The sequence below is a fragment of the Babylonia areolata genome, chromosome 11 (assembly GCF_041734735.1).
Source record: "Babylonia areolata isolate BAREFJ2019XMU chromosome 11, ASM4173473v1, whole genome shotgun sequence".
In the NCBI taxonomy this organism is placed as follows: Eukaryota; Metazoa; Mollusca; class Gastropoda; order Neogastropoda; family Buccinidae; genus Babylonia; species Babylonia areolata.
Genome location: NC_134886.1, coordinates 12,386,939 through 12,412,858, shown reverse-complemented (window position 1 = coordinate 12,412,858; position 25,920 = coordinate 12,386,939). Strand labels below are relative to the sequence as shown.

The window sequence follows — 25,920 nt, the reverse complement described above, 5'->3', positions numbered from 1 at the left end:
TTGAGTGTTTTCTATGAAACTGATAATTTATTTTCAATGCAATCTTGAAAGCGAAAGAATGCTGGCACAAACAGATGAACAAATGAGCAAGCATGAAATGAAGATCATTCTAAATAAATGTGACAGAAAATGTTGCACCGCAACAAACATCAAAACTATTTGGTCAAGTTTTCACGCTTCCTTCGTGAGAAAGTTGAATCATTCTGATGTTATTCCCAACATCCCTCGGGAAATATTCGGTTCAAGTCTTAATATAATATAATAATATAATATAATATATTATGTTATTCCATATCATATGTATCAACATATAACCTCTGGTTAGCAATATACAAAGACATGATGCACTTATCACATAGTCATGGTAAACATTATTAATTTATACACATGCATGCATGCGCATAAATACTCATGAATATACATTAAGTTATATGTATACATACATACATACACCTACACATATATCTGCACTTTAAGTAGAACAGTAGTATTGAGCCTGCATTATTGTTGTGCATTTTGATCATTCACTGTATTTTGTTATGGGTTATTGTTTTTAAGACGTTTTCTACAAGGACACCATTTTCAAGTAAAGACCGTGCTTAGCATTTCCATTGGATGCATATTTTTCTACTTTATAATTATTTCTTAAATCATTCAGATAATGCTTTACGCATGGTTTGATTTTCGTTATTCTACATTTATGGACTAAGTATTTCACACACAAATAAAGAAAAAGAAATTGTTGAATATTTCATGTTTTTGTAATATCATCATTTGCCAAGAGTACTAATTGTGTGTTTAACTAAAATTTGAGCAGTTTTCAAACCTTACCTTGAAAGCTTTTTCTCTCGTTCCTTCCAAATCAACTGAGGGAACCTGCAAAACCATAGATGATGTTGTACTTGATCTGTCTCATTTTTACAGAAATTACATATGTCACAGACTGTATTGCCCATTTTTTCAGATTTTCGTTTGTGACTTAAATGCTATGACATTTTGTAATTTGAAACCATTTCAGTTTTGTCTCTCTTAATTTCTTATGCTTTTTTTTTAAATTGTAGGTTCCCAATTAATGATGTAGTTTTTGCTCCCAATTAACAAATGAATTTATGCTGTATAAAAAATTAAAAAAACAAACAAACCCAACTGGTTCAAGGAGTAGTTCTGAATATATTTTCGAGCCTTTCTTAATGCGGGTTATTATCTGTAGTGCTTTAGTTATTTATTTATTTATTTAAATTATCACCGTGATGAATATCATGTGTGATATAACCTTCATTTTCGAACACATCAATGCCACACACACTAAATGATTTATGATAAAGATAGTATTTGTGAATCATGTCTGACCCACTCTCGTCAACAGCACCTCTAACCAGAAAATATATTTTTGTGTGTTCCAGTATTTGAAGTGAATTGTGTTTTTACCAATTTTCAATTTGTGTTGTAAAAGAGAGGTTCCGCAAGTATCTTGTGCGCCTCTTTTTATCCTTTTTGTTTTGTGAAGTTCATGTTCGCCCAATATACATCTTTCCAAAATTCGTACATTCGGTACTTATTATTTTTGATAAGTCTTCTGAGAACCAAATAACCTAGAATCTCAAAATTTTCGGGGTTCCCATTTCGTATTCTTTTCTGAGAGATATTGCCTTTTAAAATTGTTCAAATGCCCTAGCGTTTTATCTTAATTTAGTTTTAGACCTGAAAAGTTTTCAGATCTATTGCGTGTTTCAGTTCAGTCTATTAGAGAAGTACTGAAAACCATACCAGCTAGGGGATTCACACAGGTTTGCTTTCTAACACGTGTGTTAGGTGATTGGCATAGAAGTCTTCAGCAGACAGATGATCCTGATACTCTCAAAGATGTGCAGTGTATATTTAAGTGTTTTGACAGAGATAATTTCCAGATCTGAGCTACAAAGCACAGAAAATGGAAAGAAAAAACGTTCACGCTCTTGGCAGATACCGTCGTTTTCTTCCCTCAACCACAAATATAGGTATTTACGTCGTTTTCAGTTCAGAAGTGAAGATTTCACATGGCACATGTCATATGTCAAGCAACAAACACTGTAGTTCGACGTGAGCAACATCCGATGGAAGGAACATGAGGGGTCAAATCAACCACTCTACTCCAAAACTCACCAGCCATAACGTGATCCAGAGCACGAACCACGCGAAACTTTCCACGCCAATGACAAGCACCTCAACGACCAAACACGAAACACATTCACGGGTTGAAACAAGCACCTCGATAACCAGTTGCTCAACAACTGTCATGAGCTGTGACAACGGCTTTGTTGTAAGGGGGCTGATCTTCAAGTGTATCAGAAATGCTCAGTATAGAATTTTCTAAATACATCTACTAACTGTAAATCATCTTTCATCTTTCAAATTGTTTCATTTGCTCTCTTATCATTTATATGCTAGTAATTATAATAGTTGGGATTCATAACCCAAGTCCACCCCCCTCCCATTATTACATCAGAAACTTCTTGCTCTTCAATCTTTTTTTCTGAATTTTCTTGAAAAAATATACGGCCATCTCTGCTAGGGCCATAACATTTACCAATAGACTTTGTACATCAAGATTGTTTACGACCAACACATATATAATTACCATTTGTATCTGTGATCGTGTTGTTGTTTTTTTTAATTTGGAACTGAAAGTTATCATTGAGCATGATAGTTATTCATCGTGACCTTGAGTTATTGGTTGAAAAGAAACCGAACAAACCACAAAAAACACATTCATAACCCCACTCAGCCCTTTTTCGTCTCCCCGTCTTTTTAGTTAAGCGCGTATCTTGTAAAAAGTACATTGAATATAGTTTCTGTCGAAAAAGTATTACATAACATCTTTCCTTTTTGGAAAAAAAACACTCAACCCCTGGCAATCTAAGGATGATATTTGAGACTAATCACGAATAAGTCGTGTATTGGTCCACACCACAGAATACTAAACAGGCAGAAGGGACATTCCTTCTTCGCGCGATCGGAAAACGCGTTCCGGTTGGCCAAGGCGTCCGCCATCTTTTTTACCCTGTAACTCGTGAGAAGCGGCGTCGCACACACACACACACGCCTTATGTCGGAGTCATTGGAAAGTCGCTTTCCAAGTTTCGTTTTACCACACACTGATTTTGAGTGTACCATCTGTTTCTTTCTTTCTATGTGCTTCTGACCAGATAAATTCGGCTGTGCACATACGTAACTGAATCAGAGTTCGCTAGATTGTGCCGATCGACTGATTGCGCGTAACACTAACAGGCGGAGTTTGCAAGGAAAGAGGAGGGGTGGGGATGGTGTCCGCGTTGTTTCTGCAGTTCATTAAATTTACCCTATAACACCCGTAAAGAAGCTGAATATGACTGAGTCTATTCATCACTGGGCCAAAGTATTTTAGGCCTACTGGCAAACTCTAGCCTGTGATTACATTGTCAGTCACTTCAGATGACTCTGTGTGCATGTTTGTAACGCGAGTGAGATTGTGAGTGTATGTATACGTGTTTGGATAACATTCCTCTTCAGCATTAAAAACATACAAGGACACATTTTTTCATTATAACAGCAAAACCCCTTATAGGCGGTCACTGTATGAGCAGTACCAGTGGGATGGTTCTCACATGGAGTTTTCCACCTCAAACGAGGAAGAAAAAGAAGAAGGCAATTCAGTGTTTCCAAGCGCTTTTGCTTCCTATATTTATTAATTCAAACTTCTTTTGAGAGGCCGCCTCTAATTTACAGCCACTACTTCCTGGCTAAAGGGGTGGCCGCCCAAGACAGGATTTACTGTATATTATTGTATTAAAAATCATTGTATTAAAATAGTGTACTCATCAATCTGGCATCTTAAAAAAAAAAAGAAAAAAAAAAAGTATTTTTATTTACTCACACCGTGACAGTGCACTCATACATAAATCTCTCACCAACTCTTATGGAAAAATGTGGTGCACAAAAAAAGACAGATCCATACTGAAATACACACACACACACTCTCTCTCTCTCTCTCTCTCTCTCTCTCTCTCTCTCTCACTCACACCTGCTATGAAACGTTTCTTGAATGTTGACAGGCGAACACCTAACGACTTTATTTATGGTGAACTTGGGAGATACCCGATATATCTAAATTCTTATGTAAAGTGTATTAATTACTGGCTAAAATTAACTAGAATGGATAGTTATAGGTTACCATACAAAGCTTACAGGTCGCTGTATAATTTAGACAATAATGGTAAGAAGACTTGGGCTACAGGTATTAGAAAATGTTGTGTTCCTATGGATTTGCCTATGTATGGGATAACCAGGGTGTTGAAAATGTAACAGGATTTATGAAATGTTTTAAACAAAGACTTGTTGACTGCAGATGGCAGAGCTGTCATGATCACGAACAGAACAGCAATAGATTTGCTGAATATTGGATGTTTAAAGTGACAAATAGTGTGGAACCATATATTGAAATTGCAATGAATAGATATGTTAAATGTGCTCTGACTAAATTAAGAGTTGGTGTAACAGACATTGCCTGCCATAGATTTAGATTTAGCGATAGAAGAGTAGATAAAGTACAGTGTCGTTATGTCATGATTCAGAAGAAGATGAAATTCATTTTATGTTTTGCTGTCCTGTCTTTCACGGCTTAAGGATAAAATACATTCAACCTAAGTTTTAAGCCCATGTCGCTTTAGATTTAATTTGCTTATGTCATCTAGAAATGAAACTGTTTTGCGTAATGTTGCGTTCTACATTTACTATGCCTTGAAACGATTACGTACGGCTGTAACTTAAATCATAGTATCAATTTGAATTTTCATGACAATAATTATGTTAAGATCAAATACTAGACACTGTGTTATTGTAATTTTGGTTGTTTGTTTTGTATATGATTTCCCCTTCAATTAGGGGCTTAGGCCTAAATTTGAATAAACATTTCGCATTCGCATTCGCATTCTCTCACTCACACACACACACACACACACACACATTATTTTGTTCCAGTGTTTTCCGCAGAGCAGCAGACTCTTTACTCCGGCTAGTATAAACAATGACCAGAATCAGCCAGAATTGCTTGTTTTCTACGACTCAATTTCTGTCTGTACTTTCAGACACTTTGAAAGCCACCCCCACCCCCCTTCTCCGCACCATCAGCGGTTTCCTCACAGGCGATACATTTCTCCCGAAGCAACGCAGATGTCTTATCACAGGAAAATATAAACATCAACGTAGGCTGAGTCTGCGAAGCTTGGCCTCCCATGGAGTATGCCCAAACTGAAAGGAAAAAGATATGAACTTACCGTTCTCTTTCCGTCTCTGGGTTGGGAAAATTAAACATCCGCACAGTTCTGCCCGTCCTTTCATCGATGCTGGTTTTGCTGTTATTACTGCAGTTAATTACACAGCAGTACTTCGCACCACGTGTTGATACTGTTGAAATAGCCGCCATCGCAAATCGTGTACAGGGTTAACAAAATGGCGGCCCGAGTATGTACGGAAACTAACGGAACATACCGAAGGCGCGTATGTCCGTTCTGCCCACAGAATACTAAACAGGCAGAAGGGACATTCCTTCTTCGCGCGATCGGAAAACGCGTTCCGGTTGGCCAAGGCGTCCGCCATCTTTTTTACCCTGTAACTCGTGAGAGGCGGCGTCGCACACACACACACACACACGCCTTATGTCGGAGTCATTGGAAAGTCGCTTTCCAAGTTTCGTTTTACCACACACTGATTTTGAGTGTACCATCTGTTTCTTTCTTTCTATGTACTTCTGACCAGATAAATTCGGCTGTGCACATACTTAACTGAATCAGAGTTAGCTAGATTGCGCCGATCGACTGATTGCGCGTAACACTAACAGGCGGAGTTTGCAAGGAAAGAGGAGGGGTGGGGATGGCGTCCGCGTTGTTTCTGCAGTTCATTACATTTACCCTATAACACCCGTAAAGAAGCTGAATATGACTGAGTCTATTCATCACTGGGCCAAAGTATTTTAGGCCTACTGGCAAACTCTAGCCTGTGATTACATTGTCAGTCACTTCAGATGACTCTGTGTGCATGTTTGTAACGCGAGTGAGATTGTGAGTGTATGTATACGTGTTTGGATAACATTCCTCTTCAGCATTAAAAACATACAAGGACACATTTTTTCATTATAACAGCAAAACCCCTTATAGGCGGTCACTGTATGAGCAGTACCAGTGGGATGGTTCTCACATGGAGTTTTCCACCTCAAACGAGGAAGAAAAAGAAGAAGGCAATTCAGTGTTTCCAAGCGCTTTTGCTTCCTATATTTATTAATTCAAACTTCTTTTGAGAGGCCGCCTCTAATTTACAGCCACTACTTCCTGGCTAAAGGGGTGGCCGCCCAAGAGAGGATTTACTGTATATTATTGTATTAAAAATCATTGTATTAAAATAGTGTACTCATCAATCTGGCATCTTAAAAAAAAAGAAAAAGTATTTTTATTTACTCACACCGTGACAGTGCACTCATACATAAATCTCTCACCAACTCTTATGGAAAAATGTGGTGCACAAAAAAAGACAGATCCATACTGAAATACACACACACACACACTCTCTCTCTCTCTCTCTCTCTCTCTCTCTCTCTCACTCACACCTGCTATGAAACGTTTCTTGAATGTTGACAGGCGAACACCTAACGACTTTATTTATGGTGAACTTGGGAGATACCCGATATATCTAAATTCTTATGTAAAGTGTATTAATTACTGGCTAAAATTAACTAGAATGGATAGTTATAGGTTACCATACAAAGCTTACAGGTCGCTGTATAATTTAGACAATAATGGTAAGAAGACTTGGGCTACAGGTATTAGAAAATGTTGTGTTCCTATGGATTTGCCTATGTATGGGATAACCAGGGTGTTGAAAATGTAACAGGATTTATGAAATGTTTTAAACAAAGACTTGTTGACTGCAGATGGCAGAGCTGTCATGATCACGAACAGAACAGCAATAGATTTGCTGAATATTGGATGTTTAAAGTGACAAATAGTGTGGAACCATATATTGAAATTGCAATGAATAGATATGTTAAATGTGCTCTGACTAAATTAAGAGTTGGTGTAACAGACATTGCCTGCCATAGATTTAGATTTAGCGATAGAAGAGTAGATAAAGTACAGTGTCGTTATGTCATGATTCAGAAGAAGATGAAATTCATTTTATGTTTTGCTGTCCTGTCTTTCACGGCTTAAGGATAAAATACATTCAACCTAAGTTTTAAGCCCATGTCGCTTTAGATTTAATTTGCTTATGTCATCTAGAAATGAAACTGTTTTGCGTAATGTTGCGTTCTACATTTACTATGCCTTGAAACGATTACGTACGGCTGTAACTTAAATCATAGTATCAATTTGAATTTTCATGACAATAATTATGTTAAGATCAAATACTAGACACTGTGTTATTGTAATTTTGGTTGTTTGTTTTGTATATGATTTCCCCTTCAATTAGGGGCTTAGGCCTAAATTTGAATAAACATTTCGCATTCGCATTCGCATTCTCTCACTCACACACACACACACACACACACACATTATTTTGTTCCAGTGTTTTCCGCAGAGCAGCAGACTCTTTACTCCGGCTAGTATAAACAATGACCAGAATCAGCCAGAATTGCTTGTTTTCTACGACTCAATTTCTGTCTGTACTTTCAGACACTTTGAAAGCCACCCCCACCCCCCTTCTCCGCACCATCAGCGGTTTCCTCACAGGCGATACATTTCTCCCGAAGCAACGCAGATGTCTTATCACAGGAAAATATAAACATCAACGTAGGCTGAGTCTGCGAAGCTTGGCCTCCCATGGAGTATGCCCAAACTGAAAGGAAAAAGATATGAACTTACCGTTCTCTTTCCGTCTCTGGGTTGGGAAAATTAAACATCCGCACAGTTCTGCCCGTCCTTTCATCGATGCTGGTTTTGCTGTTATTACTGCAGTTAATTACACAGCAGTACTTCGCACCACGTGTTGATACTGTTGAAATAGCCGCCATCGCAAATCGTGTACAGGGTTAACAAAATGGCGGCCCGAGTATGTACGGAAACTAACGGAACATACCGAAGGCGCGTATGTCCGTTCTGCCCACAGAATACTAAACAGGCAGAAGGGACATTCCTTCTTCGCGCGATCGGAAAACGCGTTCCGGTTGGCCAAGGCGTCCGCCATCTTTTTTACCCTGTAACTCGTGAGAGGCGGCGTCGCACACACACACACACACACGCCTTATGTCGGAGTCATTGGAAAGTCGCTTTCCAAGTTTCGTTTTACCACACACTGATTTTGAGTGTACCATCTGTTTCTTTCTTTCTATGTGCTTCTGACCAGATAAATTCGGCTGTGCACATACTTAACTGAATCAGAGTTAGCTAGATTGCGCCGATCGACTGATTGCGCGTAACACTAACAGGCGGAGTTTGCAAGGAAAGAGGAGGGGTGGGGATGGCGTCCGCGTTGTTTCTGCAGTTCATTACATTTACCCTATAACACCCGTAAAGAAGCTGAATATGACTGAGTCTATTCATCACTGGGCCAAAGTATTTTAGGCCTACTGGCAAACTCTAGCCTGTGATTACATTGTCAGTCACTTCAGATGACTCTGTGTGCATGTTTGTAACGCGAGTGAGATTGTGAGTGTATGTATACGTGTTTGGATAACATTCCTCTTCAGCATTAAAAACATACAAGGACACATTTTTTCATTATAACAGCAAAACCCCTTATAGGCGGTCACTGTATGAGCAGTACCAGTGGGATGGTTCTCACATGGAGTTTTCCACCTCAAACGAGGAAGAAAAAGAAGAAGGCAATTCAGTGTTTCCAAGCGCTTTTGCTTCCTATATTTATTAATTCAAACTTCTTTTGAGAGGCCGCCTCTAATTTACAGCCACTACTTCCTGGCTAAAGGGGTGGCCGCCCAAGAGAGGATTTACTGTATATTATTGTATTAAAAATCATTGTATTAAAATAGTGTACTCATCAATCTGGCATCTTAAAAAAAAAAAAAAAGTATTTTTATTTACTCACACCGTGACAGTGCACTCATACATAAAACCTCTCACCAACTCTTATGGTAAATATGTGGTGCACAAAAAAAGACAGATCCATACTGAAATACACACACACACACACACTCTCTCTCTCTCTCTCACTCACTCACACCTGCTATGAAACGTTTCTTGAATGTTGACAGGCGAACACCTAACGACTTTATTTATGGTGAACTTGGGAGATACCCGATATATCTAAATTCTTATATAAAATGTATTAATTACTGGCTAAAATTAACTAGAATGGATAGTTATAGGTTACCATACAAAGCTTACAGGTCGCTGTATAATTTAGACAATAATGGTAAGAAGACTTGGGCTACAGGTATTAGAAAATGTTGTGTTCCTATGGATTTGCCTATGTATCGGATAACCAGGGTGTTGAAAATGTAAAAGGATTTATGAAATGTTTTAAACAAAGACTTGTTGACTGTAGATGGCAGAGCTGGCATGATCACGTACAGAACAGCAATAGATTTGCTGAATATAGGATGTTTAAAGTGACAAATAGTGTGGAACCATATATTGAAATTGCAATGAATAGATATGTTAAATGTGCTCTGACTAAATTAAGAGTTGGCGTAACAGACATTGCCTGCCATAGATTTAGATTTAGCGATAGAAGAGTAGATAAAGTACAGTGTCGTTTATGTCATGATTCAGAAGAAGATGAAATTCATTTTATGTTTTGCTGTCCTGTCTTTCACGGCTTAAGGATAAAATACATTCAACCTAAGTTTTATAATAGCCCATGTCGCTTTAGATTTAATTTGCTTATGTCATCTAGAAATGAAACTGTTTTGCGTAATGTTGCGTTCTACATTTACTATGCCTTGAAACGATTACGTACGCTGTAACTTAAATCATAGTATCAATTTGAATTTTCATGACAATAATTATGTTAAGATCAAATACTAGACACTGTGTTATTGTAATTTTGGTTGTTTGTTTTGTATATGATTTCCCCTTCAATTAGGGGCTTAGGCCTAAATTTGAATAAACATTTCGCATTCGCATTCGCATTCTCTCACTCACACACACACACACACACACACACACACATTATTTTGTTCCAGTGTTTTCCGCAGAGCAGCAGACTCTTTACTCCGGCCAGTATAAACAATTACTAGAATCAGCCAGAATTGCTTGTTTTCTACGACTCAATTTCTGTCTGTACTTTAAGACACTTTGAAAGCCACCCCCCACCCCCCTTCTCCGCACCATGAGCGGTTTCCTCACAGGCGATACATTTCTCCCGAAGCAACGCAGATGTCTTATCACAGGAAAATATAAACATCAACGTAGGCTGAGTCTGCGAAGCTTGGCCTCCCATGGAGTATGCCCAAACTGAAAGGAAAAAGATATGAACTTACCGTTCTCTTTCCGTCTCTGGGTTGGGAAAATTAAACATCCGCACAGTTCTGCCCGTCCTTTCATCGATGCTGGTTTTGCTGTTATTACTGCAGTTAATTACACAGCAGTACTTCGCACCACGTGTTGATACTGTTGAAATAGCCGCCATCGCAAATCGTGTACAGGGTTAACAAAATGGCGGCCCGAGTATGTACGGAAACTAACGGAACATACCGAAGGCGCGTATGTCCGTTCTGCCTATTTAGTATTCTGTGGTCCACACCCAGTGTACCATTTCTTAAAAAAAAAAAAACCCCAAAAAACACACAATGTTTTCCAGATGCACCACATTTTCTTATCGAAGAAGCAGAAATAGAAAGTAAAGCATACTGACTTCCTGTAGCTAGGCAAATTGAAGCATCAGACAATTCAAACGTTTGGGGGAAATCAAAAGAAAATATAAGAAAAAGAAAGAAAGAAGAAACACAAAAGGAAAATGGAACTTATTGTTTCTTTCAGCCTGTTGTAGACTGGTTTGTGCAGATCTAGAGATCTACCATGTGTTGCGATGTGCTTGGAGTGATGGCAACATCTCCTTTACCGCCGAAAAAAACATCGAAATATAACAAAACACACACACACACACACACACACACACACAAACAACAACAACAAAACAACAACACATGATTTAAACGGCGTTATTACGTCCAATACAATCACGTCTTTTCAAAGCACGAAGAAGAAAACAATAAAATCTAATCAAATGACGTCAGATGCGCCGCAGCAGTGGGGATTAGTCTGCTTGCTTCTGAATTGAACATTGATTGTTTGATCAGGCTCGATGCCTTTTCTTTTCTTTAAAAAAAAAAAAATATATATATATATATATATATAATTTTTTTCTCCCAAACCTATTTTATATATCATATTTAATACAGAACACGTTTTAACGATTTTTTCAAAGTCTCCTTGTTTTTGCCTCATCTGGTTTCAGCAAGACCGACAATGACTTGGGGAATTTAAGGGTGTCATGTCACAGATGAGGTGCCATGGCTAAATCGGTTAGTTGTTAGACTTCTGGTCTAGTGATCAGAGTTCTTGGCACCATTTCGGCACGGTGCTGTGTCATTGAGAAGGGCTCTGTACTCATATTTTCCTCACACCACCTGGGTGTAAATGGGTATCTGACTTCGGTCGGGAAAGTTAAAGCAGCGAAAGGAGAAGATTTGGCCCCGCCTTCATATGCCAAGCCTGTGACACAGTGGATATGAAATCATTGCCCTTATGGTCGTAAAAGACCATTGGACCTTTAACCTCTTTCTTTTTAAGTATCACTGAAAAAGAATGTCGGGTTATGGTATCAAAGAAATTTAAGGATTTATGATAATGTGAAGAATGTTGATGAGAACGCAAAAACACGCCATTTGACATTGTGTTTTCTTCCAGATGCCAAGAACTACAAGCAGATGATGGATGGAGGTCAGATGGGAACAACTCAAGATGACGTCATTCATGATGGTGACCGTGTCTATATTGACCTTCCAGCCGACAAAGTGCAGCAGCTTCGGCAAACTGGCAATGAAATCGTGCAGGTAACTTCATAAGATAGCAGCAGGCTAAATAAAGAAATGAATAAACAAATAAATGAACAAATAAATAAACAGACTGATAGCAATAGTAATATTAATGACAATAATAATAATCATGTAATGATGATGATAGCCCGTCACGAATGTTGAAGACATCAGTGACTCCGGAAATGAGAACAGACCACAAAAGCGGCCACACTGTGGGCAGGTTATAGCGGATGATAGATCTCTCCTGTTTTGGTGTTTCTGATCGAGGTCCTGAAGGCGCCTCTCCTCTCCTCAAACGCCAGGACTCCCTAATAGACAGCCGGTCGCCAAGTACTGTGGTCAGTGGCCAAGGTTTCCCTTGATAATGATATGTAATAGTCGTGTTCAACTATGACCACCAGGACAGCAGAGCAGGTAACCGCTGTCCCGACTATTCGGGCTAGGATTTTATTATTGTGGAGAGTGTCTTGCCCAAGTTTCATCTCGACCTTCTCGACAAAGAGTGTTTTAGGACAGAAAGCGTGGAGATGCCTCCCAAAGGCCAACTACCCCTAAGGCTGCAGCAGTGCAACCTTGCCTCGTAGTTTGAGAGTTATAGTCCTTTACAAAAGACTAAGCTGTAAATGACTTTCCATTGCAGAGGAGAAACCATTGATCATACAGCTGTCACACTGCTGTCTCTTAATATCACTGATATAAGCCGAGCGTTGAGACGGATATTGAAAACAGCAATGATTTTAATGATGAAAATAATAATAATAATAATGGATATTTATACAGCACATTATCCAGAGATTTGCTCGAGGTGCTTTCCAAAAAGGCTTTTGTTTACAGAACACATTACATCAATGTTACGTACACACACTAAAATGTGACTAACAAACTAAACACACACACACACACACACACACACACACACACACACACACAAATAAACATTCATTACACATGCATATATTCATATACACATACAATTAAAAAAACAACAACAACACACATAGTCAAGCACAGCTGACGCAATGGAAGTGAACCTGCCACAGCTGAACGTATTGCTGAGGGAACAGGTGAGTTTTGAGACCAGATTTGAAAGATGCAAGGGAGTCAGAATAACGGAGGTTATCAGGGAACTTGTTCCACGTCTTTGGCGATTGAAAAGAATACAATCTGTGCCGGTAGGTCTTACTTCTGATGTGAAGTATCCTGAGAAGTCGACTATCGGAGGAAGAACGGAGCTGGCGAGACGGAGTACAGGTAAGAAGGAGCTCAGAAAGATACTTTGGGTCAGATCCATTGACTGCAGAAAAGGTCAGAGTGGATAAGAAAGCCCCCCCCCCAAAAAATATAGAGATGGTTCCGTGATGAAGTCATGCGCGAGTATGATTTTTGACTCACTTGTGTAAACAAAGTGAGTCTATGTTTTAACCCGGTGTTCGGTTGTCTGTGTGTGTGTCTGTGTGTCTGTGTGTCCGTGGTAAACTTTAACATTGACATTTTCTCTGCAAATACTTTGTCAGTTGACACCAAATTAGGTATAAAAATAGGAAAAATTCAGTTCTTTCCAGTCATCTTGTTTAAAACAATATTGCACCTCCGGGATGGGCACAAAAAAAGAAAAGAAAAAAAAAGCCATATTATATGCAAACTGCATTTACTGTTATATTTATATTTTTTGTATTCTCTAAACTTGGCACTTTGATCTATTCTGACACAACAACAAGAGCAGTCATTATTATCATTTTTTGTTCAATCAGGAACTTCTTTTGCTAAGTATGGAAGTTATATTTATTTGCAAACGTTTTGGTGAAGATAGTAAAAAAAGGGAACTTAATCTGTAATTAAAGCTAGGGGACTTAATTTACTTTAAACTGATCTTTCTCATCTCAAACATTACATTTTGAAATTATACTCAATACATAAAAAGCTTGTGTGTTTTACTCTTAGTGTACAGGGCTTTCACTATGTTCATTCGCCCAAATGTTCTTTTTCGGAAAATACTAAAACCAATACGACGAGTGGACTTTATAGATCTATTGGCTGAGCGCTGAAGGTCATGGGCAAAAATCAATTGCGTACACATATTTATACACATTCAAAGCGCGTGCTCATATTTTTCGCGAACGCGAACGACGCCATTTTCTTTCAAGTTGTTGACCTGCCCGTTCAATTCTATATTCAATGGACAATACACGATAACATGTGATGGAAAGTTGGAGAAGGAGACCATTAAATATTTATTCAGAGAAAGATTTGTGAACGCCTCATCACCTCCCCACTTTAACAGTAAAGAATTTGCTCATTTCATGACCAATTTCGGCATTGAACACAAGAAAATAACTCCCATGTGGCCTGAAGCCATAGGAGAAGCAGACAAATTTATGGAAACACCGAACAAAAACATCAGGTCATCCATCGCTGAAAAATAACCCTGGAAATCCCAGCTACCCACATTTCTACGTCTTTATCGAGGCACCTCACACTCCACCACTAATATGTCCCAGGTGCTGATAGGACGAAAAATGAACATTGGCTTGCCTGAACTTCCTCAAACTACTCTTCCTACCTCAAGTCAAACACATGCCAAAATTGCCCACAATAACTCAACCTCCAAGTTCAAGATGAAAACATATATGATGTGAAGCATCACACCTGTCCCTCAAAATTCAACGTTGGCGATCAAGTGCTAGTGAAACAGCCAAAAATCAACAAATTCACACACCCATGCAACCCCAAGCCATACATGATTACCCAAAGGAAAGGTTCAATGATCACAGCGCAACAAGGCCCAAAACAAATCACACAGAATTCCTCACTGATACATCCATCTCCTTCTGAAGAGGAGGAGGAGGAAGAGAAAGAAGAAAGACAGTCACCAGAAGAAAATGGTGATTGTTTGTCACCCAGATCTCTTCCAAATACACCTTGCAGACCCGCACAAAATTCAACATCACAACACAAGTTGCAACGCCTTGCAATTCTCGGACATCATCTTCACCAAGAATGGTTCAGTCCTACACAGACCACATCAGTCTACACACCTGCCTCATCATCAGCAACCCAAAGACCCACTCGCATACGCAAAACACCAGCATACCTCCAAGACAACGTCCTGAATTGAACATACAAGAACTATGGTTCATGAACTGATTAATGTTTCAAGTCATGTTTATTGTTCATTTTGTTTTATTATTGTTACAAGTCAAGCAGGATGTATAGACTCAACAAGTTCACCTGAACTGAGTAGAAAACGTTTGAAAATAATGAAATGGTGAACATTCATTATTTACTTCCCGCTAATTGCAAGTTTCTAATCAAATTTATACAATTTCAATCATGAAGGTCAAACCCCGAAGAACAAAGTGAAGTGAAGAATAGACACTCCAAACAAAGACATTACCTAATGAACAGTCTTTCTCTTGTTTCAAAGTGAAGAATAGACACCCCAAACAAAGACATTACCTGAAGAACAGTCTTTCTCTTGTCTCAAAGTGAAGAATAGACACCCCAAACAAAGACATTACCTGAAGAACAGTCTTTCTCTTGTCTCAAAGTGAAGAATAGACACTCCAGACAAAGACATTTCCTGAAGAACAGTCTTTCTCTTGTCTCAAAGTGAAGAATAGACACTCCAGACAAAGACATTTCCCGAAGAACAGTCTTTCTCTTGTCTCAAAGTGAAGAATAGACACCCCAAACGAAGACATAAATTCCTTAACTCTTCACTTGTGTTATAATACATGCTCTAATTTTGCAAACACATAAATGTAAATTTTTCATTCAAAAGTTGGGAGGAATGTTGTGTTGAAAGTTATTGTCTTTAGAATTATCTCCCTTGACGCTCAGAGAATATAGAAGGCGCCAGAAGAACAACAACGGTCAGGGCCACAGCAGCTGACAGTCTAGTTTCAGTTATTAAATATATTCGTTACACACGAGATGTGCCAAGCTTCTTATTTGTCCGAGCGACAACACAACAATTTTCTACAGGAGCTTTTCATCCTTTTCCTGTTCAGCAGAACCATTTTCCAGCCTTCATATTCAAATATTGCAAGTCCTTCTGATGCCCGATGTGCATTTTTTATAACAAGTTTTCTGTTGTGCTTCTGTGTTGAAAAAGAAAATGTACCCTGGCTTGCAAAATGCTTTCTCCGAAGTCTAGGTGGAATGCCACAAAGTTCTTAGCTGCTGTTGAACAATTTTATCATATTTATTATTATTTATTAATATTTTTTATTTTATTTTATTATTATCTTTTTTAGCAATCTCCATGCTTAGGTCCTCAAAATTTTGCAGACATGTCCATGCGATATAGAAAGTTTGCAGGTTCCAGCAGTCACCGTCTAACTATGTCTTGACTGAAGCTTCTCCAAATGAAACTGGAACCGTTTGTATTAGAAATACAGACAAAAATGCTCTCTAGTTGATTCTTCAAATGCATAATGCAGTCTAGGGACTTCCTCAACCCTTGATGTGAGCTCGTTTCATGTTCGCATTTGCTTGACGCCATTTCTTCTATCTTCTTTTACCATCACCAGGTTCACTGTAACAGATACACGAAACAAATGTGAATATGAAATCATGATACCCAAAACTGTTCACTAGTTAATCATCAACAGCAAACAAAAACATACTACAAAATGATCGCCACCATAAGATCCCATTCTTAAAATATTTGCTGTTTGAGGATAGGAGAGTCAGACAAAATCTTGTTACATTTATAAACGTCAGGATGGCCCAACGATAGCCTCAAATTACGTTCAAGGTGCTAAATCGTGTGGTTCGCGTGAAAAACAATCGTAAAATAATCACAGAATACTATGAATACGTTTAAAAACAGTCTGGTAGGTGCGGTGGGTAAACTTCCTTTCCTGGCTAATATCGCTTATTTGCACGATGGACACAATGTACTTTGAACGAAAATTCGTCAAATTAGTATTTACTGTAATTCTGAAGCAGGGGAACATGTCTTATATCAATGTTAGCCACAAAAACCACAGGATTTTGCGACTCAAAGGCAATCCATATCAAAACAGCGTTTTGGGGGTAGAGGAAACAATTCGACCAGTGTATCTCCCCGAAGGGTAAAATGTTCATCCAATTGTACTGAAATAATTTGTAGAATAATAATAATAATAATAATAAAAGTACATTTGGTACGCCCAATCTAATAATACAAAAGCCCTGGGTGTTTATAAATTTAAAAAATGCAATGACGCGTGCATACTAAAAACACACAAATACACCCACACGCACAGATCATTCCGTTCCAATTCAGTCCCACAAATCCACGCCCACTCCACACAAAATGTAGACACACGCGCGCGCGCATCCTGACCGTTGAAGGCATATGAACATGTGAACGTTTAAAAATAGTAAAAACAATAGAAGTAAAAAATTAACTTGATTGAAACATACAAGTGAAGTCAAGGAGTTATTTACTGAATTGAATGGCTTTAAATAAATGAGTTTTCACAGAGGTTTTGAAAGAAGGACAAGAAACAGCATGACGGACAGGAAACGGGAGTGAGTTCCATGCGGAAGAACCCTGGAAAAAGAAAGTGCGTTTTCCATATGATCTGGTTCTGTAGGAGGGAATTTTAAAGAGACGTTCATCACCTGATGACCGGAGCTGGCGAGATGGAGAGTAGTAATGCAGAAGCTCAGAAAAGTAAGAAGGAGACATGCCAATCATAAATTTGTAGGACAGGAGCGAGAGTTTTTAATCTATTTTTTTCTCAATAAGTTAGCCAGTGGAGGGAGTGAAGGAGACTGAGGAGTAATTTGAGCAGATTTGGGAGAGCGGAAGATAAGACGTGCAGCATGGTTTTCGATTCTCTGAAGTCTGGATAACAAGTAGTTGGGGCATCATGCAGCGAGCAAAGAATTAAGTAGTCAAGCCTAGATAGGACTAGGGAACAGACAAGGGTTTGTGCTGCATCCTGAGACAGAAAGTGCCGAATACAGCCTATCCAACGTAACTCAATGTAACATATCTGAAATATCGAGGAAATCTGCCGTTCAAAAGATAGTGTCTGGTCTAAGTAAACACCAAGGTTGCGAATAGTTTATGAAGTTGGAACATTGCACCCAACTTAAAAAAAAAAATATTCGCAACCTGTTCATCCAGTTGTACTGAAATAATTTATAGAAGACACCTGCAGGTCTCTGTATAAAAATAATAACGGAAAGAGTGATAATGAAATGATAAAATAAAACAACCGGACACATTTACGTTAATTCGTCGAATATTTGATAGTAGGCTTAACTGTGAAAGAATGAACGAACATATTACAATTCTGAATATTTATTCGAATAGAAAGGACCCTGTTGAAAAAGAAAACATATAATATGCTGTGGTTTCATTTACATAGATATGATTTATGAGGTTTGAAGTTGAGCTTGTCTTAATTTCATTGACCTGGATGCGAGAGGGTACCCTTGTGCCAAGGGCAGTCACTCTGAGTGCGTCCTATTTTTTTTTTTCTTGGGAAGATGTAAAAATGAGTTAGGTGCACGGTAACCCTTTTGGCCTTGCGGACTATTATGATAGTGATAAAGTGCTCGTTGCTGACAGCAAGGCGGAGCTTCCAAAGCTTTTCATTGATACCAGTGGGGAGGTTGGGAATCTGCTTCAGAAGGCTAGACGATAGCAAATCCAGCTCCTTTCTAGAAGCAAGTGTGTCTGATGTCTGATTCTGACAATGATCCTTCGTATGCACGACGAGTTTCGCTGATTGCAGCAATGTCAACATTATATCTCAGCACTTCTTTGGAGAAGGCCTGAGGCCTGGAGACGTCTCAATCCATGATGGAACATATATTCCACGTACTAATGATTATATTCTTCTTTCATTGTTTGAATCGACCGCAAATGGGTAAGCCACAGTACGCTGGCCAGAGCAATTTAGGTAAGGCATTGTTTAGGCCATCTTTTCTGCCCCCCCCCCCCCCTTACCAGGGTGAGCAGTGCCGTCCTGTACCTTAACATTATACCATACCACACTACCCTACATATACTACACTGCACGAGACACCAGAAATCTTCCATCCTGTACACTACACTGCACTCTCCCTCCACACACAATATTAGCAAGTACATCGACAAGCACAAGGTGTACGCCACGTTGTATCCCACACACGTTATGTTCAGTTTGGTTGGTTTTGTCGTTTGTTGTTGTGTCCATAAACTTTTGTGGTTTTCATGACAAATGAACATGATTCTGATTCTGATTCATGACATACCACGCCATGCGATGATTCTACTTGTTCATCTTCTGCGTTCGTGAGCTGCAACCCCCAAGCTCACACGTATGTACGAGTTGGCTTATGTCCATCACTATATGACCGTGCAAGCAGCCATACTCCATTTTTTGGGGGGTGCATGCTGGGTATGTTCTTGTTTCCATAACCACCGAACGCTGACACAGATTACAGTGTCTTTAACATGCGTATTTGATCTTCTATGTTCATATGCACCCGAGGGGGGTTCAGGCACTAGCACGTCAGCACATATGTTGATCTGAGAGATCGGAAAATCTCCACCCTCAAACCATCAGTGTGCCGAAATCGGGGATCATGCTCAGGAACCCTGGGCAAGAATCCAGCGCTCTAACCATTCGGCCACCGGTAGTATTATGTTTCTCTGTGTCCAGGTGCTGGACAGACTGGGCGTGGTGCAAGGCACAATACCCAGCGGGGAAGCTGTGGTGGTCTTTGGACCCAGAAAGTACAAGGTATCCCAAAGCATCCTCAAAAAGGTAACGCTGATTAAACGAAATCGTTTTACTGATATTGGAAGGAGTGCATGGGTGGTGAGAGGGGGAGGAGGTTGGAGAGTGGTTGGGGGGAAGAGGGGGGGGGAGGGTTATGGGGGCCAGGGGAGGGTGGAGGGGGAGATTCCATGGGAATTACGCCAAGGAGAAAATCTCTGTCCATTGCTTTTTTTTAAAATTTATTTATTTATTTTTTAAATATTTGAATGATTTGGGGACGTTTTTGCTAACACACGGTTGCCATCCTGTTACCATTTACACTAAAAACAATAATGCGTTTGATGGCGAAAACAGTTCTCCGGCATATATACGTTTATTAGTTCTCTTGTATGCAGATGACACGATTATTTTATCAGATTCGAAGCAGGGTTTACAGAAAGCATTAGATGTCTCATTACAGTATTGTGTTGAATGGAAACTTGAAGTCAATGTCTCAAAAACTAAAATTGTAATATTCAATTCTAAACAAGTCAATGTCTCAAAAACTAAAATTGTAATCTTCAATTCTAAACAGAACACACAAGATCTGCTTGAATTCGGTTTAGAAACAATAGACGTTGTCAATTCATTTACGTACCTTGGAATAAAATTTAGTAGGACTGGAACATTCTTTCTAACTAAAAAGAGAGCATATGTCCATGCACATAGGGTAATGTTTTCGTTGTTACAAACTGCAAGAAAGCAGGAACTATCCTTACACGTTGTTTTAGACATGTATCAGAAAATGGTTATACCAGTTATGTTATATGGATGTGAAATATGGGGATATGAGAATCTTAATGTGTTAGAGAAACTGCATATGAAGTTTCTGAAAACACTTTTTCATCTGCTCCAAAATACAAAGTCAATACTTGGAGAAATAGGTATATTTTCCATTTCAGTTTTTGCAAAGTGTAGAATGGTGCGTTTTTGGTCAGGATTAATTGACGATGCAACTGATGCTTTATACAGATATTTTCATATAAAATTTCCCATCAAAGTGGCTAAATTCATCAAGAATTTTTTGATTAACAGCGGTTATGACTGTGTTTAGTTTTCACATATATTCCATAGTAAGGATTTCTTTTGTCAAAATATATCACGCAAAGTCTAAAAGATGTGTACATTCAGTCATGGAGAAAATCGCATCAGTCTAATATCATCATCTTAGATGAACAGACTATAAACAAATAAACGATAACGAGAAAGTCGTTCGCAGACAGTACTAAATGTCTGTTCTCTAGGAGCATCAAACCCAACTTTTGTCAAGAAAAATATATCTCACAACTTCCAGATACTTACATATAATTATCCTCTGATAAAGTTTCGTTGCAGTAACCATAAACTGCAGATCGAAATAGGAAGAACATAAGGCGAAAACAGAGAAAACAGAATTTACAAGGAATGTAATGTGGGTACTGTTAGGGATGAATTTCATTTTGTTTTAGAATGTCCCCAAAATACTGTAATTCGAAATAAATTGATACCACATAAATATGAGTCACATATGTCAATGTTCGGTTTATGCAATTTATTGAGTGCTGGGAAGAAAACACATCTTAATCTAAGTAAATTGAAAAGAAAACTTGGAAAGGTTGTGTAACTTTTGTTTCATCTAAAACATACTTGTCAGTATGTTTAAGTTTGATTTGTTTTGTTTCAAATCATCATTAGCGTGTGTGTGTGTGCTTGCGTGGGTGTGCGTTTTTGTGTGTTTCGGAGACATCGTTGGACTGAAGTTGTGATTCAATGAGTATGTGTTGTTATTGTATCCTCCACACCCCAAAAGGGGCAAAAGGATTAAATTTCTTTGAATCTTTTTGAAGGGAAAGTTCACAGCATGAAAATTAGGCCTAATCAACAAGCGGAAAGCTATGTGACGGAGAATTAAGTTGGAAACAATCAAAGTTTCAACATTTTCACGGCATATTCCTTTCTGGCATAAACGTAGACCCTATACTCCTCCAGAAAAATGATTCTAGTCAATCAGACTGTCCATGCAGGTGTTGAAATGGACTCACTTACCAGAATTAGTGATAGTTATTTCCTTCTGGCATTTAGATATGTCCCCACTTGTTGCCAACCCGCAATTTCTCTCAGTGTATTTTGGAGTTTTATCTGCAGATGTACTAAATCAGATCAATCCTACCCAACAAGAACCCTCTAGTGCTTGATACAGTGTCCATACGTAAGGTGCACCTCCCTTTAAAACAGCTTGTGGTGAGCCTGATAAATCATTCCAAGTCCGAAACAAGTATCACTGTGATGAATCTGGATTCTTCTTGTGGATAGCATAGATAGTCAACTATATAGAGCGCAAGACGTGTCACCTACACCACCCCCACCCTGTCTCCCTTCCCACCCCCTCCGTCTCATCTCACTGCCCACTCCTTCCGCAGGTCATTCTTTGAGGGTTGGCCGATGACACCCTGCAGTACCCCCCTCCACCTTCATCTCACCTCCTCCATCCCTCTTCCACAGTTGTCTCCATGGAGCAGTGGGGGGGGGGGGGGGGGGGGGGGGGGGATGATGACGATGCTCCTATGAAGATCCTTCCAGTTTTGGGACTACATGGAAAGATTGTATTTTATTGTTATGCAGTACTTTATTGATGGTTTTGGACATTGTGTTAATATTTGTAAGGAGCCGATGTTATCGTTTACACGGAACCAGTTTCCTAAGGAAGCGGTGTTTGTACATAAGTATACGTGGTTCGTGCAGGTTCCAAAGTTCAGGTTGGGGGACCGGGTCCGGGTGCTGGGAGACGAGAGGAAGGTGTCGTCCTTACAGGATGGTCACGGCGGTTACAACCGAAGCATGCGTTTGGTAAGATCCAACGGCCGAAAACAATGCTTGCAAGGCTGCAGTTATTGATGTAGCCTGCGCATGTTTATGAAGTTGGTTTAACAGGATATGTTTCTACATATGCACAAAGGGTCGTAAGAAAATAAGCGGAATGGTGTCCGTGTGCAGTCCCTGGGCAAAGTGGGCGAGGTGGCGATGATCGACAGTGACGGAGACGTGGTGGTTCAATTCCAGGATCACAAATGGTGCTACAACCCCGTCTGTCTCACCCTCGCCCCCGGCCGTTCTCTTGATTCCGTCTCTGCCGGGAGTAGGATGGTGACACATAGGGGTGGGAGTAATAGTGACGATTCAGATGTCGGTGAGTGTCGATTTTCATTGGTTTAGTTTGATTTGGTTGGGTGCACCTTTTTATGTGTTTTTGAAATTTCGATACATCAATAAAAGGCAGATTCAAAACAAAGTTTTAACGTATTTTCATACCCTCCTCACCCCCCAAACCATCTATATAACACACTCCCTTCCAACTTTGATTGTTCTAACTTACTTTCTCTTTTTCTTTCGTTCGTTCTTTCTGTCTTTTTTCTTTTCTTTTTTTTTTTACCTTTTCTTGATTTTAACTTTCTTCATTTTTGTTTTTTCTTTCTTTTTGAAAATTTGTTTCTTTACTTTTTTACCACTTTTCCCCTTTTTCCACCATTTCTTAACATTCGTATTCAGTTTCAGCAGGTCAACATTTTACAAGTAATGAACGTGGAAAGCAATAGAAAACATAAAAACCATAAAATCGCTTCTTACTGGGGTAGAGTTTGATTCTAAAATGCTTAGTTTTTTTTCAATATTTTTTATTCAGACAAATGTTTACAGTATACAAAATTTATATACAAGAGGGGGCTACGACAACGACGATTGCGACAATGACGGTTACGTTAGCAATAATATGAACAGTAATTACACTGAAACTTACATGTATTTATTGTATTTTACGTAAGTTGGATCACTGAAATGCATCGACGTCAAAATCAGCATCGGAATCGATAGCAACAACGAAATAAGGCAATATGTATTTATAACGTATACAAATATATGACACGCCACAGACTTGAACCAAAATTTCCGAGGGATGTTGTGAACAACGTGAAAACGATTCAGCTTTCTACATAAATGTGACAGAAAAGGGTGTTCGACGATGCTTTACCCTCGTTTAGGGAGTGAAAACGGGACCAAATAGTTTTGATGTTCATTGTAATGCAATGTTCATCAGCCACAAATTGACGCCCGTTGGACTGATGTGGTTTCTTTCATAAGAATGCACTGGAAAAGAGTTGAAAATGCACCCCATTTCATTCACAATATGGCCCTTGCGGTCGGCTGGGCCATAAACCATGTCACTTAGACAAATTAAGTGTAATACTACACATGGAACACAAATGGATTGTAATACAGTGCCTAATTGTGTCAGCAGTTACCTCAGTCTGATAAAGAAATCCTTCATACAATAACCAGGCTTCTGGATTTTGAGCATTTTCAGTACGCCGGGGGTATTTGTTAAAGTGACAAGCTGTTATAAAACATCCAGATTTAAAGCAATTCATGGAATAGCCCACTCTAATCTCTTTCTGTTGATGTAAAGAAATTGACTGTGTTGAAACAAGTGGATGCAGTACCGTTTCAAATACATATACCGCCAAAAGTCATTCACAGGGCCCAACGAAGGAAAAATGACCAATATTTCTCCTCCCCTTCATTTGTACCGTAATCTAAACTTGCCAAACAGGTATGTTATGATTTGTAACATGAAAATACACAGAAATTCACAATGAAAAATCTCCCACCCCAACCCGCCGGGGTATTGCAATTTGCCACCCGACAGACTATCAGTAATAAGTGTTATAACATTTCAGCGAAAGAGCTACCCAATCATCATCTTATCAACATCACCATCATTATCATCATCATTTCCTATTATTGTACAATATCATAATCATTCATTATCATTACCTTTATCGTTAAAAGTAGCAGTAATAGAAGTGTTTTCACGGTGCAGGTGAATCTGGTCTGAACATGGTAGGAGAACTGTTGGGAGCCATGGCTCTGGCGGCGGCCATGCAACAGGCCACTCAGGGGTTAGAGGTCAGGGTATTCCTGAAGGTTGTCATTGATGGCGATGTAGCCAAAGTTCGACAACTCTTGGGGAGAGAACCGAAGCTGGTAGGTGTGGAAATGTTGCAGGGCACGCACAGTGCAGTATTTGTTGTCGTTATTGTTGCTTTGTTTAGTTTCATGTCTGTTTGATGGTGATTTAGATTTCAACTTTCTCTAGGTGTGTGTACATGCGTTGCGTGTATATGGGAAAGGGTTCGGGGGATATGTGGCGCGTGTGTGTTTGTATGTGGGAGGGGATGTGGGGGTGTAGTGCGCGTGCGTGCATGCGTGTGTGTATTTCAGCTGTATTGTACCACGGTCGTAGAGTTAACCCCAGCGCATTCGCAGGAAGAAAAAAGGTGTGCACGATAACAATTTTTCCTAGTGTCTTGTCAATGCACATGAATGAATAAGGTAATGCGTAAAGAAGGCAGGAATAGAAGGAAAAGAAAATAAACAACCCCTTTGCCAGCGTTCCCAGTTTGTTGATACCAAGAGAGGAAACCAGAAGCAGCAGCTGACAGTTCATGGGCAACGGGACGTCGATCAAACCTTAACACGGTCTCCACTCCACCACCTCCAACCCCAATTGTCCGCCCACCTTCCCCCTCTAAATACGCCGTGGTCTATGACTGCTGCCAAAATGGCACAGGACAAAAGCGATCAAATAAGAAAGATATTATGTATGGTCATTGAAACAACTGAACGTGGGAGGTGCTGTCCAGGAACGCACTGTGGGAAACCGTGGACCACGAGAGCAAAAACTAAGCCCCATTACTATATATCTAGGCTGCGCCGGAGGGTCTGGATTCTGGATTGCGAATTTCAGCATTGCAGAGAGGAAAATTGACGATCTCTGGGGTCAGTTCTTTGTCATTCAATTGGTTGCCTTTCCTCTATGTGGATGCTCACGGATGATCCTGTGGTCTGTCTTAACCTTAGGTGATTTTCGTGATGCACAGGAATATCAAGTGTAAAGCTACTTCTCTCGAAAATGTAGCATGCTTATCTTGGCGATATAATTCATACAAGTCAAATCTACGCGCCGTTGGCGTGCACGTGGAATTGCAAACCACCAACAAAAAAGATGAACTTTATACTGAGTTGGTAAAGCCCGGATCTGCTGATAGGTAAATTTTCGGATCTACTTAGATGAATGTTTGGATGCACTTATGAGAAATATGTAGGTCCTCGAAGGCAAATGTCCAGATCCATGAT

General features: G+C 39.4%; 1 protein-coding gene across 1 annotated transcript in view; it reads left to right on the top strand.

The window, feature by feature from the left end:
- The window catches only part of LOC143287537 (E3 ubiquitin-protein ligase MIB1-like), a 78,485-nt gene that overhangs the window by 23,066 nt on the left and 29,499 nt on the right, over positions 1-25,920 (top strand). The window contains exons 6-10 of the mRNA XM_076595589.1: positions 11,874-12,019; positions 19,654-19,758; positions 22,474-22,578; positions 22,726-22,918; positions 24,605-24,772. Coding sequence (XP_076451704.1) covers positions 11,874-12,019; positions 19,654-19,758; positions 22,474-22,578; positions 22,726-22,918; positions 24,605-24,772 — 717 coding nt within the window. The remainder of the gene's footprint in view (positions 1-11,873; positions 12,020-19,653; positions 19,759-22,473; positions 22,579-22,725; positions 22,919-24,604; positions 24,773-25,920) is intronic.